Source organism: Malaya genurostris, chromosome 1, assembly GCF_030247185.1.
Source record: "Malaya genurostris strain Urasoe2022 chromosome 1, Malgen_1.1, whole genome shotgun sequence".
NCBI lineage: Eukaryota > Metazoa > Arthropoda > Insecta > Diptera > Culicidae > Malaya > Malaya genurostris.
In genome coordinates, this window is record NC_080570.1 from 109,920,224 (window position 1) to 109,940,356 (window position 20,133).

A 20,133-nucleotide genomic window follows, 5' to 3' on the forward strand; every position below is an offset into this window, starting at 1 on the left:
TGCAGTTTCCTGCTACGCAGCCAGTCCTCCACCAAGCAAATTGAGTGTGATGCACTCAGTTCGACCTCTTCGATGGATTCGCCGTAGACTGTCAGCGTGACGTCGTCCGCGAACCCGACTATCTTGACCCCCGGAGGGAGTCTCAACCTCAGTACTCCATCGTACATTATATTCCACAGGATCGGGCCCAAGATAGATCCCTGTGGTATTCCAGCCGTGATTGGAGTGCTACGTGTGCCTTCGTCGGTCTCGTAGAGCAATACTCGGTTCTGGAAGTAGCTTTCCAGAATCTTGTACAGCACTTCCGGTACTGTGTCTCTGTGTGTGTGTGTGTGTGTGTGTGTGTGTGTGTGTGTGTGTGTGTGTGTGTGTGTGTGTGTGTGTGTGTGTGTCCGTGTTTGTACGTGTGCATGTACGTAACAAAAATATTCACTCACTTTTCTCGAAGATGCCAGAACCGACTTGCACAAACTTAAATTCAAATGAATATTCTCGTGGTCCCATTGAATCTGCTATTGAATTTCATCGCGATTCGACTTCCAGTTCCGGAGATACAGAGTGATTTGCACAAAAAATAGAAAAAATATATACACTCTCTTTTTTCAGAAATGTCAGAAGCGGCTTTCACAAACTTATACCGTTTTCGTTTATTGATCAGAGCAGCCCGAAAGCTGACCCAGAGTCGCCAAAACAACGTTTGATATGTTTGTTTTAGCAACCTGAGGTCGCTCTAGATCGGACTCCAATCGAGTAGTTTCGCTCTGAGAATTTTCTCGGGTCGCACCACGCATCCAGCCGAGTTTGTTTATTTTTTCTTTTTTTCATGAGTTGTTGTTTAGGGCGCGTACCACGTGTTCGTTTTACTCGGAGTCAGAGTAGCCCGCGTCTAGGTTCAAAAACGAAAACGGTATTAGATTCAAATGAAAGGCCTTATGGTCCCATAGCCTGCTATTGATTTTCATTTGAACACGACTTTCGGTTCCGGAGTGTCAGGGTAATATTTGAAAATTAGAGAAAAAATATGCTACACCGATTTACTTACACTAAGGTTTAAATGAAAGGTCTTATAGTTTCTTACAAATTTATTGAACATTTTATCCAGATCCGACTTCCGGTTCCAGAACTAAAGGGCGATCAGTAGGAAAAATACTAATTTCATAAGTATTTTTTCACTAACGATGGTCAAACATAGGTAAAAATCCCATAAAACTGTCTGATTAATTCCACTAGTTTGCAAAAATTTTTAGTTTGGGGGCATAAAAACTACTGGTTCCACCTTTTCCTGTTCCGGAAGCACCGAAAGGAGTGAAGAAAAACTCAAAAAATAGTTTTAAAAACATGTATAAAAGACGTCACCTTCCAGATACGTATTACATTCTTCTTCAATGTATCAGGTTTCTAAGTAAATTTACTTAGAAACCTGATACACTGAAGAAGAATGTAAGTTGCATTCGAAATACGTATCTGGAAGGTGACGTCTTTTATGCATGTTTTTTTAAAGTGTTGTGATACTTACTGAATGTGTATAGTGACGTGGTATATTTATAGTAGAATTCAAAGGAGTTAAAATATCTTCATCCTATCATAAATGTTCTACTAAACACTCAGACCCTGTTAATTAGTCAAAAAATAGAACTTACTTCGATTTCTCAGCGAGGTTTGAACCGATTTTCACAAGTCATAGTTTGAATTGAAGCTCACATTGTTTCAAAAGCAATTTTGAAATTTCATTCGGATCCGAATTCCTGTTCCGAAGTTATAGGGCGATGAGTGCTCAAGTTTTCAAACCGCCATATAAAATGATAATATATAGAACACCGGTACGTGCAGCGTGGAAGAAGAAAACTCAACATGAACGATGCGTGCTTTGTTCTTTTTCGTAAACACTAAAGAAAACGAAATGGTTACGGATGTCTGCTACTGGTGTGTGATATTAGCAAAAGACGTTGCTGCGGTTGATCAAAATTTTAGCTTATTTATGATAAGTGAAACAGAAAGAATAAAAAATGAATTTAATTTTGTTTGAAAAAATAAACATACATCAGATTTTCAAGCTCCGCGATGTAAATGCAATTTTCACAGCCGGGAATGATGTTGCATCTAATAATTCTATATATGTGAGTCTGTGCAATTAATTTGTAGTAAACCGAGGAGATAATTTTTAGAATTTTATTTCGAATTTTTTGAAGCGCTTTACTCCTGGTGGAAAAACCACTTGATCAAATTGATACTGCGTAACGATTTATTCTTCTTGTTACACTTAGTTTGGATTTTGCTACTTCTTAAAGATAGTTAATTGTGTTTTTGGCTTTTGATGAAAAGAAGTATCTATGATTACCTTTATAACACATTCTTGAAAGAAGATTTCAGTGTACACATGACCCTGTCGACAAATGAATCCATTTTAAAGCGTACACTATCGAAGTAATGGTTTCAAATTAAGTTAAATGTGGCAAATTCGTCAACAAATCACCGAGGTCCGAAAAATGTAACACCGAACGTTCTAAATTGTCTGCTAGTTACCGGAGAATCAAAATCAACAGATAATTGACATTCAATATACTCAAGCGAACAGTAGACAGAAACGAGCATCCACACAATGCATTATGCATCAAGCAAATGAATGTGACTCTCAGTTTTATCTTCCACTCACTAATGAAACAACTTACCTCGCTCACAATCCGAAGCTGCATGTGGAAAAATAGCCAGGTCATGTATATTCCCTTTTGTGCGATAGTTCGTACGGTCAAGAGAATGACATCATTATGACAAGCTCTGATTGGCTCGTGAAAACAGGTCAATTCAAACTGATTTTTCAACTGGTTTGAACTGAAAGACTTGAAAGACGTAAGCACATATGCTTAAGTCAATTGTTTCCAAATCGATTGGGAGTTAAATTATATAAATTCATCAACAAATGACTGAACTAACTGACAGAACTTTCGTTATACGCGTTCAAAATTATGACAGTGAAAAGTCACGCAGCTAGATTTGTATTTTTTAATTCCAAACATATCCGACTTAAAGTAAATCTTTGGTGATCTTTTTAGTCTGTTGAATTTTGGTCGAGTACAGTCCTTGATCGAGAGTCAAGACCTGTAGAAAAACAAGACTGTTTGAAGTTCTTGGAAAGACGGAAGGAACACTGACCCAATGAGAAGATGGTATATCTCAATTCTCTCTCCCAAAAGTTGAACTTAGTGACAAAATATTCTTGTTAGCATCTGCCATTATGAAGCTCTATTTTGCAAGAGATTTCCAGGAAAAATCTCAAATTGACAACAATTCCTGCTTGTTGGTGCGCATTCAGCACCAGGTGTTACTACACGGAAAGACCGAAATCAGCATTTTGGCGAAAAAATTAGTTGATTTTCTGATTTTAGTTAGATATTTTTTGAGACAACTAAAATAATCTTACTTTTGCTAATTTATGTTTTTTAATTCTAATTCCCTTAATAATAATAAAATATTTGTTGAAATGGCTATATTTTTAATTGAATTCACCAATTAAACGTGCTGTCATTTCTTAGCTGAGGCACACTTCATTTCCATTCAACTTATGTTTAGTTGAATTAGAGAAATAAAACGTTGTTTTCAACCAACATGAATAGTTGAATTTGCTTCTGTAATTTGCGGCTATATGGCGCTCTGTCACCGAAAAAATGTTAACACCGTAATGACTACTAGCAACTAGATGGCACACTACTACCAAAAAAAATTTCAGTCGCGGTAGTCTTTTCTATATTGGCAGGTATAAATACGATGTTGTATTGGAGAAAAAGACAAAAGCGAAAGATAAACTTCGTTTTGAAAATTTTTCTTCTAAATCGCTGTTTTTTTCATTCGACTTCGCGAAATCGACTCTTTCACTAAAAGCTTTAAGTACTCGGAAAACAAAAACCGAATACAAGTATTACACCGGACGGCGTAGCCCGGAAGGTTAGAAGATACAAAAAACATCATTTGACATATATAAGTGTATATATTAGAGTGCAACATTCGAAACTCACTGCACTGTTCCGCGTAAAAACATTATTACGCACAATCGCTTCAAATGCGCACAAATTCTGAAAAAATACACTTTCCACTAAGAGTTTACGTCATTTTTAGATATCGGTTTAGAAATTTATGTATGGATGTATCGTAACACAAGCGAAAAACATCTAAACAATTTACAAGCAGTTTCAACAAGGACAGTCTTGTTTTAGCTTTTTGAAGGGTTGTTTTGCTTTGACACTTCTCATGAGTTTAGGCTAATAAACTTGTTAATAAAACCAATTTCATTTTTGTTCCCTTTGTGCTGTCCTTCAGTAATGATGGTGATAGATAAATAGAAACAAATTTTCTGAATTTAATAACAAAATTAGTTGTCAATGAGAATTTCGTGTTGGATTGAAATATTACTGTTTTTTGTCCAGGATATTCACCAACTAAACTCATTCTCTTAAAATAAGAGTTTTTTTTTCAGCAAAGTAAATTCTCAATTTTAACCAATTTTATAGTTATTTTGGAAATTTTGTTGTTAAAATCAACTAATTCAAAAACAGTAATACGAATTAGGCGCAGAGCTAATTTCGGTCCTTCTCTGTATGGAGGCACCAGCCACATGTATTTGACACGTATGGGAAATAAATGACCGACGAATTTCACAAAGCGTTTATTGCTACAAGAATTCTGCATATCAAAACAAGTCCGTATGAATTGAATTGGACATGGACTAATGCTATCCCATAAGTTTGAAGGTTTTCAAGTTTGTAAAATCTTCAAAGCGGCAGCATGTCAAATTTACGAAATCGAAATTTTGATTTCTGATGCCCAATATCTTAGAATTGCATGAAACATAGACACCTGTTTTGAAATATATTGACAACCGGGGACATACATTTTTTTTTGATTTTCATAAAAGTCTAAATTTATAAAACAAAATCTGGATATTCCTAGTTTTGATGTGTTTATGATGGTAAGCCTAGTTTTCGATTTTTCAAAGAAAAATATTTATCTTACTTCAACTTGTTCTAATTTGGCATACCTCTTTTCTTAAAAATCAAGATTTAAGCAATAATCTAGTTATCCCTGACCAACTCATCCGAAAATCTCTCCCTTGAAGTACTATAATTTACTTCGTGTAAGTCTGTGTGAGTGTGATTCCCAAAGCTGATTAAGATAATCCCAAAGCTATCGATTTCGCAAAGCAAAAAATACACACTAACTTCAACTGCACATAATAGATTTTGGCACGTGATTGCACTTGTGAAACCTAACAATGGCACTCGGTCGTAGTTGTGCTGCCTGTTCAAGTTTTCACCTCTTTCTCAGTTCGCTATCAGAGCAAACTTCAGCACAAGTTAGACGTTCGAGCGAACTGAGCTACCGAGGCATGTAAAGTGTCTCATGCACGAAGAGAGAGAGACGAAGTAAATTTGTTACAAGATTATAAAAACAGTAGGCAGAGAAGAGAAAAACACTTTTTGGTTAGAGGTGAAATTTTTTATCTCTGATCAATATTTGATTTTTCATAACAATTTGAAGTTTTATTAGCCCATCAAATTCTAAATTAACCTGCAATGGATTGTTGAAAAACTGACAGTAAAACTCAATGTTCCTATCAGATTATCCTAGGGTAGTGGAAGGTACTTTTACGTTCTTGGCTTCATTCGTATGGTTCCAAAAGCAGTATAGGAACTGCAATCCATTGTGCTGTGCGATTTCGGAGGCTCGTTTGGGGAGTTCAAGATAGTTTCACCAACTATAGAATGATGATAGTTGGTTGCTATTGATATTAAATCGTATATATTGTTTGGTTCTTGGCACTCGTTCGATTTGCTTCAGTTTTACCTGCTGTAACCTACAGCCCGACTTGAAAATCACATCAAAATGATTGAAGTGATATTTAATCTAGCAATGCAATATTTTGTTCGTTGTTTCCTTTGAATCAGATTGTAGTTGAAATAGTAATATATTCAAAATTTATTGTTTATGATCGGGTATTGTCCAAATAGTAGGAAACCCTGTAAATTTTAACGTGTAGAACGAATTTGTAATGAGAGTAACTATAGGTTGACTAGAAGCAGATTCGTACAGTACTACTGTTTTGCGATTTTTAGCGGGCAATGGATAATTGTGATAGAATCATTTTACTATTGCCGCATATTCTAATCATGTTTATATAACCTTTGTATAAGTTGTGTCTATGAAAATGTCTGTAAATGCTGTAAATCAAGTCTAATCATCGATCCGATTGTTTGCGATAATTGTCATCTTGCGGTTCTCTCTTGGTAAATTCCACACAGCGCCGATCATTGCCAGACTGTATATATTTCGTTAAGGGCCGTGAAATACTCACAGTATGACGTGGCGAAATGTAGAAAAATTCTCTCACGGCTCGAGCATTGAGAGGAAGCGTTAGATTGAAAATGTTGTATACAATATAGCGAAATATCGAGCCGCTTTCTGCCAAATAATCGACAATCACCAACACTGTTTGTATTTACTCGCAACACGGCCGTACAAGAGCTTTGCATACTTTTTGGGCTTTTCGAATGTTTACTTGCTCACGACTTGTATCTGCTGTTGGTTCCAGTATTCTCAAAGGTCCGCAGATTCCTTTTCACACTCAGGGTTTCCTTGTAGGTTTTGAGCATCCGACAAACTGTAGTTTTCGGCTTATTCAGCTCTTTAGCCAGCTTAGGACCGAACCACTCCGGATTTTTCAAGCGTTTGTACACAAAAATTTACCGTCTATATCACAAAATGCCTGTGTGTATGTATGTATGTTTGCATGTGTGGATGTGACAAATAATGTCACTCAATTTTCTCAGAGATGACCGAACCGATTTTAAAAAGCTAAGATTCAAATGAAAGGTCTTATGGTCACATAGACTGCTATTTAATTTTATCCCGATCCGACTTCCGGGACCAGAATTACACGGTGATATGAGCAAAACAAAATGGAAAAAAATTGTCACTCACTTTTCTCAGAGATGGCTTAACCGACTTTCACAAACTTAGATTTAAATAAAAAGTCTTATTGTCTTCTAGCTTGCTGTTGAATTTCATCTTTATCCGACTTCCGGTTCCGGAGTTACAAGGTAATATGTGCAAATCTATGAGAAAATGTGCACTCAATTTTTTCGGAAATCTCTTAACCGATTTTCATAAACTACAATGCAAACAAAAGGTATTAAAAATCTCCGAAAAGTTGATCCTAGTACTGTGAAATTTTGTTCATTTCATGAGAATTTTTTCACAGGTGATGGCGAAATGAGGTACAACTCTGTATTAAACACACTTATAAATTCATCTAGCTGTAAGATTTTGGTGATTGGTGGGTATATAAACCTTCTCTGGGACTACAAGTCCCCATTTTCCGGTTCAGAAAGCACCAATAATAATGAAGAAAATCTCCAAAAAAGAAACTCGCTTCTATTTCTCAGCAACGGTTAAGCCAATTTTCACAATTCTTAGTTCAAATTGAAGCTCTCATTGTTTTTTTTTCAACGATACTGCGCAATTTCATCAAAATCCGACATTCGGTTCCGAAATTATACGGCGATGAGTGTCAAAATTTTCAAACTGTCATACAAAATGACAATGCAAAATCGGTACTCATCCGTACGTGCTGGTACGGAAGAAGAAAACACTATCGCCTTTGCTTTGTTTGCAGCGTGCTTTGTTAAATTTCGTATAGCGTGCTGGGTTGCCGCATTTAAATCTATATTTTTCAGGAGAAAAACCTGTGTATCTGTATCGGGGGATCAAAATTCTGTAGTGAAAATATGTATATGAAAATGATAAGAAATTGAAGCGCAAAGAAATGAAAACATTATCAAATCGAATAGGAAATCATTAAATTGAAAACAGCAGCTTTCTTATATAGAGGTAGCATTTTTTGTAATGCAATTAATAATCCCTTCTTTTTACTATCTTACATTATGACCAAGGCCATCCGCTTTTCAATTTATTAGAAGAAATTTTAGAAAACATAAAAGATTACGCTAAAATAATTGCAAGAAAGTGGATTAAAACTGTTTTTTTTCACTTTTCACTATTTTTGGTAATCATTTTTCTCTATGGCCACTCTCAGAGTGTTTCAAGACAAGAAGCAAGTATCAATCAGAGATTTCGTAAAAAAGTGATACCACGATTGGAATGGTCCAATGCAATAATTTCCTGAAGACCTATCGAAAATAGAAATGTCTCAACAAAATTCTTCTGCATGTCATCTGTCAATATTTCATAACATTCCATGCTGAATTTAAACGAGGACGGGCAAACACATTGTGATCGTCCAAATGATGCTGTTGTTCCGGAAATAATCCAAAAAAATCATTCTATCGTAATGTAAAACCGAAAAGAGAATGTTGCCGAAGATGATGAGAATTACAACAGAAGTATTTTCACTATTTTGTAAGAGCTGAACTCCATGATTTGAAATTTGAAATGCCACCGCATTCACCTTTTTTGTAGATTTAGCTTCTTGCCACTATTTTCTATTCTCATACATCAAAAAGGAGATTTCTGGAAAAATATTTGCATCGATCCGCTGAAACTTAAACGTGTTTGAGGTTAAGGAGACAACGATTTCTCCTTAACCTCTAAAATATTGGTAAAGAAATTTTCAAAAACAGTTGAAACACTTGTATTGCAGACATTGATGATTAAAATCGATGTTTGTAAAAAGTGTTGTTTGCTTTGTCAGACCATAAACTTTTTGACCGACGTGTGACTCCTGTGACTCAGTCGATAAATGAAGGTACTTTGTGGTCTAATGATTCTCAGTTCAAGTCAAATCGTAGTTTACATGATCTTGAATGTAAATTTGCGTGGGCTGCAACACTCCATTTAAATGCATGTTATAAATGTTACTTAAATTACCCTTGTTACGTCTCACTTTTCCGCACTTTATCTTCACATCACAATTTTCATACTCTTTCTTCTCTCACAATCTCTAGTCAGTTTGATATCGTTAAAAACCGAAAAACTATATATGAAATCTTAAATTTGTTTCGAACTGTGTGCTCTTAAAATGCAATTGATTTTATTATCATCTTTACTTTAATACCTTAATTGGACACAGCCTGCCTTCGGAACAAACATGGCCAAATCAATTTTTCGGAAACTCAATCTTGGGATCTTTGGACTAATCAGGTAATCAGGGAAGCAAACATTCTCAACGGTATCAGACAGCATATGTATATCTTCTGTTTAGTAATTGAAATCCCCGCGATTGAGGAATCGGTTAAAGAATTTGTCCAATCGCAAATTATGTCTGTCATGTAAGATTTCGAATTTCGCCAAATAAAAATATGTTTTCATCGACTAGATTCATAAGCTTATTTAAAATTTAATTCTACCACTTTTCCAGACTAGCTCACTGATAGAGTAATCCCTTTCTTGGTGCTGAAGGTTTCTGATATTAGAGATAAGCAGATAAACTTCATTTATAGTCAAATAACGACACAAAAACTCGAAGTACTATAAATTCTTTTTTTTTCGTAAGTTTAACCTGGAAAAATTGAGATAAACATGTCTTAAAATGAAAGTTAACCGTTTCAGTATTTTATTATATATTCATTTCTTTTTTCTCTCATATGATATTGACTTAACGCTAAAGCGGGTGATAATAAAAGATTAGAACTTCGCTACCAAATTGAGCTTCCTGCATCTTTCACAGATTCTCGCACATGATTCATGCATTAACGCACCGTTGAAATAGACGCTCATTCACTCATTGCAAATTATTAATACACACCAAATACCCACGACTGAAGTGACACTCCCCAGTGAAATGGACTTTTGTTCCAGCACATTCAGAGTTATTTATCACGCCTCATCACTGTAATTCTCACAGCAGCGAAGAGGGCTTTGTTTTTTCTCTGCCAGAAACACGCATCCTCTGTCTGAACGCCTGAAGTTATTCTTTAACCCTTTTCTGAAAGGCAACCCTCTGCTTGGGCTTTCCTTCGAAGCCAAACAGCTGTCAGTCTATTGTTTCGTACCAAATGACAATTCAACAGCTAGTAGACCATAGGGGAAGAAGGAAAATCACGGCAGTCGTGAAGCAAAAGTGCAATTCATTCCCTGCTGGATAGCTAGTCAAATCCGTTTTCCTTTCACCCGTTGGCAACAGTATCGCGGTAACGCATGGTTTCACTTAGCTTAGTCCAACACTTAGGGATGATAGCCGCGACATGGTATTTTTCACCCTTCGTAGCTTTGTTTGTCTATCGGGCAGGGGTCCAGGCGACCGACGCCAGGTGCCGTCTGTTGTCGCGTTCGCGAATCTTCTCATTCCTGTGTGCAAAGTGTTTGAGTCCGACCGAAAAGTACACTTGTTATTGCCGCGGGTAGAGAAGTGGTGCTACTGTCATTGTGCGGGTATTACGTTTATTCACGATTCAGAAGTGAAAGTAATGAAGAGGCATCTATAACAATAAGGAAAAGGGGAAGGGGGGGGGGGGGGTTGTTATGGGGCACGGATAATTGATACTTGACGATGCGAAAATGTGATTGTATAATTAGAACAGCTTGACTTTGTAAATTTCCATTTAGAAGCCCGATACTAAATATCACGTGAGATGCCTCTTGCATGCATATCGTGGACTAAATTTGTTCTCATAGTCTAAGCGCTGTCTTGTGTACATTCCTCCATAATGTTTGTGTGGTAAATTTTAGATACTCGTGCGAGACAATAGTTGGTTTTATGTAATATACCTCTGGTTTTTTGACAAATATTTAAAATAAATCGACTGTCGTTCACCATCGTATGAAGCATCTTCCAGTTAGAGAAACGCTTGATGATAACCGATGTATTCGTAGTCACGTGAAATAACCATAGAATGGAATACCCACGAAACCATGCACTATTGCTACGAAGATTTACATCTTATTAGTTAAATTTCACTAAAGTATAAGGTATAAAGTAGTATAAACTGCTATAGTAGTATAATTGCTATACAGAGAGTGTTAGAAAAATCTATGAGGAAAACTTACTCCGATTGGCAAAATATTCTTACTATATGTTAGAGCGTTTTCATTGGTGGATAGTATTAAAAAAAATTACACAGAAGTATTTGTTTGAAAGATCTGAAACTGCACTATCTGGCAACATTTTCTTCAGTGTCTGAAAATTCTGTTCATCTTTTAAACATTTTTTGAAAGGATCCAGTCGTGAAGGCATTTTTCCACACCTTCATAACTAGTAAAGTGCTGCTCAGCAAGTGCGTGAGACATCGATAAAACCAAATAATAGTCGAAATGTGCCAAGTTAGGGGAGCTTGACGAGTGGAACAAAAGCTCCCTTATATAATGTTTTGCTATCTTTTACAAAATACGAATAGAATGCATTTGATGCCAGTTACAACTTCTAGAATCTTTGACATTTCGATAATTGTAGCTTGTTCCGTCTCCGGTTGAAAGTCTCTCTAATAACTCACATAGATTTTTCGGAGATAATCGAACCAATTTTAACTAACGTAGATTCATACCTGCTATTCTAGCTTATTTTGATCCGACTATGGATTCCGGTCATTTGAGTCGACTTCAAATACTCATTTGATACTCAACACAGAAGATGAGAAATATAAGTAAAAAATGCTCCGAATTGCTCCGATTTGTGTGTCTTGACGAAAGGAGATTGACTGAGGCTTTGTTGACCGCATTGGTTTCTAATTGCCGTTTCCAGAAGCTCCGAAAATAGCAGCCCAAAGAGTTAGAAGTGGAATGCAAAATTGACCAGACAGTGTATTGTTGGACATTTTGACTATAAACGATAAAATTTAGTGAGTTTCACATTGTATAACTTGTCCAACGCGTCATGTTCTTGTTAATACAACAACATAAAATTCTGTTTTCCTTGTAAACAACTTTTATCGAAGGCCGTGAAAGTCGTTACATACTTCTTTAGGAGGGAGTTTGGGACTAATTGTGACAAAGAAGAAGTAGTTAAGTTTATTGAAATTTACGTCACGCCAAAATATGTGCGATCGGTTCGAATTCGGATCGATACTACACAAGTTTATCTGTAATCAGAACGAACAGCTCTTTTGATATAGAGGTTAAGAAAAATAGTTGTCAGGTCTACAATTGTTGCTATGGCGCGTCTAATACATTTTAAGGATAAGTGTTAGTCAGGAATAAGGAATTTGTACTACTTAGTTTTCAGATTTAAATTCTTGTAATAGAAAGTGGGCTTTTTATCTGCAGTTGGATTTCAACATTTCACCATTTGTGCAAAATGGTGATAGTTGAGCTAGATCTTTTTGCAAAGTTTGAAAGGAGTAATTCCAAAACACAATATCAAATTTCTCATTTGCGGTTGAGCGGAAATCCAAAAACGAAATCTTGAGTTAACAGAGAAACTACTTGTACGAACTAAAACAGCATTGATTTATTTCGTGTTATTGTAGGTAGAGCCTTAATCGTGTTTCTCTAACATTGAGTGACATAAGTCGTGCTACTGACACACAGATGGCGTTGTCATTGTCAAATCCATATGATGTTTATGGAATACACCGAACCTCTATTTACGCACTTAGCGGGGGTTCGAAAATCGAGGTAGTTCGTAAAAAAAGTTTAATAGGCGCCAAAAAAGAATTGTTCGAGGTGGTTCTGAAATTCAAGCTTTCGGGAATTTTTCTATTCCTTAAAAACTCTTACAATATTGAGATTGTCGTAGTGGGTCTGATGAGTAGATGCCGGAAAACAGTGTTTGAATTGGTTCTGAAGTCCAAGATGTTGACTTCCGGTTTATTGATATTCCTGTAAACCCCTAACAATAAGGGTATTTAAAAAACGGATTTGATGAGTGTTGTTCGAGAAGGAAGTTCAAGATGCTAACATCCGGATTAGTAATATTACTTTGAAACCCTTTCAATATAAATATTTCCGGAACGGGTATGATGAGTAGATGCCAGAAAACAATTTTTGAGGTGGTTCCGAGTTTGTAAGGATTTACAAGTAATGTCAATAAACCGAATATCGTCATCCTAGATTTCGGAACGACCCAGAACATCGTTTTCTTGCATCTTTTCATCGAATCCGTTCGGTACATATCCACACTGTAAGGGTTTCAAAGAAATATTTTTGAACCGGAGGTTGCCATCTTGAATTTCTGAGCCATCTCGAACAACATCTTGTGAAATCTATTCATCAAATCCGTATCGAAAATACCTTTATTGTAGGGGTTTTCAAGGAATATCGGTAAACCGGAAGTTTCTGGATTCTACTCTTCAAACTCGTTCCAAAAATACCCATTTTGTAGTGGTGTCCATGGAATGACCCAGAAACTGTTTTCATCTTATGCAAAAATCTCTTTTTATGAAGTAGGTTCTTAAAAAAAGTTTTGTGATATTTGGGATTTGGTTCGTAAAAAGAGTTACGTAAAAGGAGGTAACGTAAGAAAAATGTACGTAAACGAAGACTTGGGTGTGCCAACTTTCAAAAGACTATGCGTGAAATTTCAGGATATTTCGATTAATCAGAAAAAAGTGACAGTCATTTAAGTGAAGCTACTTTTACATTTTCAACAAATGGATTCAATTTCGTTAATGGTTAATTTATCATTCCTTCTTGGTGAAAAAGTTACAGTACAAACTCACAATGGCTTCAATAGTGTCATAGGGACGAAACTCTATACAAAAGCATAATTTGTTGTTGATTTGCTGAATTTAAACGTGTTTATACTAGAGCTAATAAAAGTCATTTTCATTAACTCAAAATACACGAAAATGACGAGAAATTATTGTCCCTTTCAGCTTCACTTGCAAGCTGTGAGAACGAAATCCATGTCCAGTCAATGAAATAAGCGGAGCAGTAGTTTTCAGTCGTTTTCAGTGTTTTTAGTGAAAATCCCATAGTATACAGTGTCGGTATTCAACCGAAGCTGTGAGAATTTATATTGGCAGAAAAAGGTTTCACAATGAATTTTACTTGTTGGCTCGAATTTGTTGTAGTTTTGGTTTCCAAAAAGGTTCTGGGATGTAATCACTTCGATTTCTCATATTTTAATCACTTCTTATAGCAAAGCGTCACAGATTTTCAATACACCGATGAAAGAATGAGAATTGAAATTCTGCTGATGCTCCCTGAAGACGCTAGTTTGGTTTCGTCTTGTCATAGAGGAAAGAGTAACATTGACAATTATACTTTCTCATTTTTTCAATGAGAAACGAAAATGCTTCGTCTCTCTTCGTTTGTACTGGTGTCGGTCAATTACGAATGAGACAGTAAAATATTGAAAATGAGGTTGTTGGAATCGTTTCTTTCATTGAGAATGCGTGACAATTTTAAGCTCTGGCTCGTACAGACACGTTCAATTGAAGTGGACTTCAGAGAACATAAAAAAGTCTACAAAAATGGTTATATCTAATCGTAAATATAAACTGCGTGAAATAGCGGAGGCCTTAAAAATATCAGAAAGTAGTTCCGCATAAACGAATACAATAAACTAGCTATACCAAATATCTTCAAACGTTCAAGAGTATGGTTCGGATTATACATGCAAATGGTTCATTACTCTGGTGTTTACAGTTATGCATGAACGTTTGACCATAAGAAAACTCTTTTGAAAGTGTAAGTGTAATAATTCAGATTTTTGCGTCGATATATGACAATGGATGAAACATGGATCTATCAATTCTCTCCAGAACCAAAACAATCACTATCTGAGTGGACTGCAGCCGGTGAACCACGTCCGAAGTGCTATCATCCGAGAAGGTTATGGCTTCAGTATTTCGAGGATAGGAAAAAACATTTTCACAAGTATATTACGGCCAGGGGGAATTTTTTTGAGTGGGACGAAATAGATTTGAAAGTATAAGCAAAATCATAAATTATGAGCAAAATCTTACTTTTTTTTTGCCCACAGTAATACATGGAAATGGTTTCCTACGCTGATCAAATTCTACAATTATGCATGAAAATTTGACCATGATAAAGCTTTTTTCAAAGTGGGTGCTTCATTCACTCACAATCTATCAAAAGTAACAACAAGTTGATAAGTCAGAGCAGTATTTGGCCATGTTTACAAGTAATGAATTGCGGATTTTTGCATCGTTATGTGACAATGGATGAAACATGGATCGATCTCTTCGCTCCGGAATCGCAATGATCATGATCTGAGTAGACTGCAGCCGATGAACTGTGTCAGAATCGTCTAAAAGCACAACGGTCAACTGGGAAGGTTATGACTTCAGTATTTTAAAAACCACATGATCCTATTCTTTCATAATTGGGAAAGTAAATCAAAATGCAAAAATCAAGGAAAAATTACATCATATGCCGAAGAAAAAACAACTGTTTCATCAAGACAATGCATCGATTCACAAGTCGATGGTAACGATGGTTTTTTATTTTACCCTGGCTTCAATCATTTTGTACGTTCGCCGGGGGTGACGATAGTTAAATTGAACGAATTACACTTGCTTCCTCATGCCAATTGCTTCCTCATCCACCGTATTTTCCAGATCTACTCCCCAGCAACTATTGGCTATTCACTGATCTCAAAAAATGCTCGCTGGTAAGAATTTCAACTCAAATGAAGAAAGTGAAGCCTATTTTGAGGCCAAAGACCAATCCTTCTACTAGCATGGCATCGAGAAGTTAGAGAAGCATTGGAATAATTATATTGTGATTTATTGGGAGATTACATTGATGAATAAAATCGATTTTTGGCAAAAAACACTTCTTTCTTAGTTAGTCACACGACTTATTGAGTGATGTGTTAGTTTGTTTGGTCTTAGTAGAATGCTTTAGGTATCGAAAATCTGAGAAATCTTTACCTTTAATGCTTTTTTTTTTTTTTTTTTTTGTTTCAATTATAGAGGCTTTTAACATTAATGTCATTCACCTCTTCGGGCCAGAAAAACTTTCTGACCCTATGTGCGGGGTTGGGAATCGAACCCAGGCGGACTGCGTGAAAGGCATCGACTTACCCATCACGCTACACCCGTCCCCGTTTTAATGCTTTTGTTTTCCTTCGTATTGAAGATGGATACGTATTTCGTCTACTAATATACATTGGAGATGGTCGGGAAAGCAATTTCTTAAGCCCGACCCGTCCTCGATCGAAAGTAAAAAACTTTTACCCGTACTCGACCTGAACCCCAGAATAATTTTTAATAGAAAATAAAAATATTTAACCATAACCGACCCGAATCCGAAAAAAATCACGTATTTGGGTTGGAATACCTGAATACCACCCAAAATTTTGAACTCGAACCCGACCTGTACCCGTTAAAAATGAAAAAATCATCACCCGTACCCAACCCGAACCTGGCAAACATATATTTTACTGAACCTGAACCCAACCAATACTCGTCAAGTTCGGGTTCAGATCGAGTTTCGGGTATAATTACCCGAAAGCCGACCATCTCTAATTGACATGTATACGGAACCGCAAAACAACCTAATTTAAAGTACATTCTACCAAATTTGTGGGTTCCGTTCAATAACCTAATTTCAGGTAAAGTGTCTCTAGATAGTTTCCGTAAGGCACGTGCAACAAAATACTTAAAGATGAGTTATATCTACTCAATGGTAAGATGTATTTACTTTACAGTTGAGTCGTATCAATTCTATTTCAGGTTGTTATGGTTTACTTAATTTTAGCTTATTGAACGAAACTTTCGCTTTTGAGTGGTTTTGCTCTTTGTATTTTGACAACAATGGAATTAGCGAATGGAAAAAAAAGATTCTAAAGAACTCAAAATTAAGTGAAAAGAAGTCAAATAATAGCTAGTTTTTGTTTTCCGTGTAGGCTGTGTGTCTGAATGATGAATGATTTTTGCTGAGAAAAGTCTCGTTTCTGGCAAGAAAACTAAATTGTTTCTATCGATAGTCCAATTCATCATCCCCCTTCCCCGTCACCAACAATTATTCCCCACGAAATCGAATAAGAGTATTTAAAAGCTAGTTCAAAGCTGCTACTCACCAAAGGCACCTGGCAACGGTGCAGTGCTGACAGGTGCATGAATCGAAAAAAATAAACTGCAAACACTCCGGGCGTCATTGGGCGGTGGGTTTGATTGTTGATTTCAGGATCGGCCGGTGGGACAGTTGCTGCTGTTGTTGTTGTTTGCTAAAATTGTTGCTCGTTGATTGCAGATGGTTCCGAAATCCAAAATTTGATTGTTGTTGGTTTGATTGATGAAACTGCTACTGATGATAAATGACGCCAGCGGAAATGTTGCCAGTTGATCGGTCGGAATGCTCGGTGCAAGGGAAATCACACAGTTTATTGATTGGGTTTGTTTGGTTGATTTGAATCGGACGAATGCACGCGGGCAATTAACGGGATTTAAATGTTTGGCGTTGGTTAGGAGTGGGCAGATAGTACGATTTACAATATGTTGGTTAATTAATTTATCTACCACGGATGCGGATTGAATGATTTTACAGTTTGAGGAAACCAACTCACTTATTGTATGGTTCATTCATTTTTTGTTTGTTTTATCTAATTTCGTTTTGTACTCGGAAACTCTAGGGAACATGTACATGCCTTGTTAGCGTATGTTTGTTTTGGGTATTATTGAGTCAGTTAGTTGCGTTTTTTAAAAAATTACTACCGGAAGCGAAGCGTTTCTACTGCTGAAAGAAACTACGAAAGCGAGCGGTGGATCGGTTATATTATGCTATTTTGACATTATTATTACTCAGGAATTACACACATTTATAGTTTCATTTTGCAACATTTTTACACGAGTATCATCTAACAGTATATTAATTGGAGGAACATGAAAAAGATATGTCTCATATCTCTTAGAATCTATTATTGTGTTTGTTTATCATTAAGATTGATCCTGCCTTCATTAAACTATTGTTAGTAGTTATTATCTTATTTGCGTATTATTACTGCTTATCAAAATGTACAGGATTTAGGATATTTCGCATAGTTTGATTTCATCAATTTGATTATACAGCAGCTCACTCCCGTTTAACGGATTCGATTTAGTGTTACGAAATACATATAAAAACAACGAACTTTTAGTTTTCATATTAGTACATATGTGTGTTTCCCTTGATTCAAGCTCGCATGGTGAATGTACAAGATTATTGTTTGATTCTAGAATTCTAGATGGTTCGCTGTGTAGTGTCGTTCATTGGCTCCGTGAGCAAAGAACATCAGCTGCGGCACCCATCGGCCGCTTGTCCTTGTGGAAAGCCCAGACATACCTGCGAAGCGATTCGACCTTGCGGAAGTCGAGCGGTTCGACCGATTCTCCATTGATCGGAGGATAGCCGTTCGGTGTTTGGTACCGGCCGGGAAACAGTGGCACCGTTGGTGGCGAGGACATCTTGTGCGGCACTAGTTTTTCGAGGAACCTCGGCTTACTGGAATGAAACGAGAAAACAGAGACGGAAATATTATTACAACTGTTGCAACGAGCTGTGGATTTTGAATACGTCAATGATCAATGTTAAATATCAACAGGGATTAAAATGTGATAAGAATGCACTCGAAAAAAGATAAGATTTCATTCGAATAGAACTTTTAAAACAAATCAAATTGTTTTGATTTAACGTTTCGTCTTTCACTCATCAGTGCATGGCAGTTTATGTGGAATAGCAAGCGCTGCCTGATGGCTCAACGTAAACCGCTAGGCAGATGTAAAGTTTATGCTTTTTGCAAAACACTTTTGCTGTTACACCGGAGTGTAATGTTGAAACTGACGCCTCAAATATTTGGGGATAAAAAATAACTTTGTTTTCCCCTTCAAAGTAACCAAAATCCAACTAGTAGAAATAGCTTCAAGCGGAACGAATAAGGGACATGGTGGCTTTATTGAAACTGTTTTATTACCGGTCAAATTGTAGGGTGGATCGTTGACTAAGTTTATAGATGTGATGTTCAGGATACAGGTCACTTTTTTTGTTAAAACTACACTTTCAGTATTATTTTCAATAGCTGAATGATATTTCTACCAAAGTATTAAAACACATTAATTTACCCATACTCAAGAAAAATGGCTTTAATGGCGGGTGCCTTTTTTACTTATAAAACTGGGTAAAATATTACGTATGTCCAAATTGCTGTTCAACTAAATAAATGTGTCAAATAGAATGCCTAACCGGTTAAAAACCTTTTAAGAGATTTCAGGAAGCGAGGGAAAAGGCTTTCAAAAATCATCAGAATTAATGCACAGCCGAATTCAAAATGGGTTAGCGGTTCAATGCATAGCGCGCTTGTCTTACAAGCGAGTTGCAGTGCGTTCTCGAGCCCCGACCTGGTAGGATTCTTAGTGTCAGTAGGATTGTAGTGTACTAGCCATGCAATGAGTCTGAATGCTAAATATCGGCTGCGAAGTCTGTTGATTGTCAAATTTCACAAAAGGCATGTAATGCCCCAGGACTTTGCTTTTTTAGTTAACATTTCAAGTTACTCTTGGGTTCCATAGATATGATGAAAAAGTTAGAGCATGCGTGGTGGAACCGTATTATTGCACTCGTGTTTAAAAAGTTATAATTTTTTAATAATAATATTCCTTCAAATTTAAAGGTACATCGAAACCTCAATTTACGAACTAAACGGGGGTTCGTATATCGGAAGTAGTTCGTAAAAAAAGTTTACTTTATTTGGGATTTGGTTCACAAAAAAAGTTAATATTATTTGGAATTTATTTCGCAACAAAATTTTTTGTGTAATGAAAGTGGCCATTTTTGGAACGGAAATATATTAAACTATTTATTTTCACAAAATCAGTCAAATTTTTCAAAAAAAACACTGCAAAACTTATATATGGAGACAGTTTTTGCAATGACTGACAATGACAATGACATATATTGGATATGGGATATCGGTCGTGAGTCTAATTTTCCAATGAAAATTCTGAAAAAATACTGATCAAATTTTACACTGAAAAGATACTAATCAAATTCGAAACTTAAAAAATCGATCCTAAAAATTTTAAGTCAAATTACAAAAAAACGCCAGTCTTTATTTGATTGAAATTTTGTACCAACATAGATAATTATATAAACATTTAGGTGTTTTGTTGGTTTGTATAAAAAGCACATAATTTGTTTATGTTTCTTCGTATTTCGCCTTCGTCTCATCAATGCTTAAAGCAGTTCAAATCGAACTGCCATATCTCGCGCCTAGCAGCTCAATTTAAATCGCTTAGCCTCGTTTACGCC

At 36.2% G+C, this 20,133-nt stretch overlaps 1 protein-coding gene across 21 annotated transcripts in view; it reads right to left on the minus strand.

Annotated features, from left to right (window-relative positions):
* LOC131425391 (sex determination protein fruitless) overlaps positions 1–20,133 on the minus strand; it is a 761,905-nt gene that overhangs the window by 453,120 nt on the left and 288,652 nt on the right. For 17 of the 21 annotated variants that reach the window (XM_058587258.1, XM_058587250.1, XM_058587259.1 and 14 more), the window contains one exon: positions 18,172–18,330. In XM_058587258.1, the coding sequence (XP_058443241.1) occupies positions 18,172–18,293 (122 nt within the window). In that variant the 5' untranslated portion in view covers positions 18,294–18,330. Of the gene's footprint in view, positions 1–16,930; positions 18,331–20,133 lie in introns of those variants that run through there. The other 4 variants (XM_058587251.1, XM_058587255.1, XM_058587252.1 and 1 more) reach the window with 1 other exon arrangement.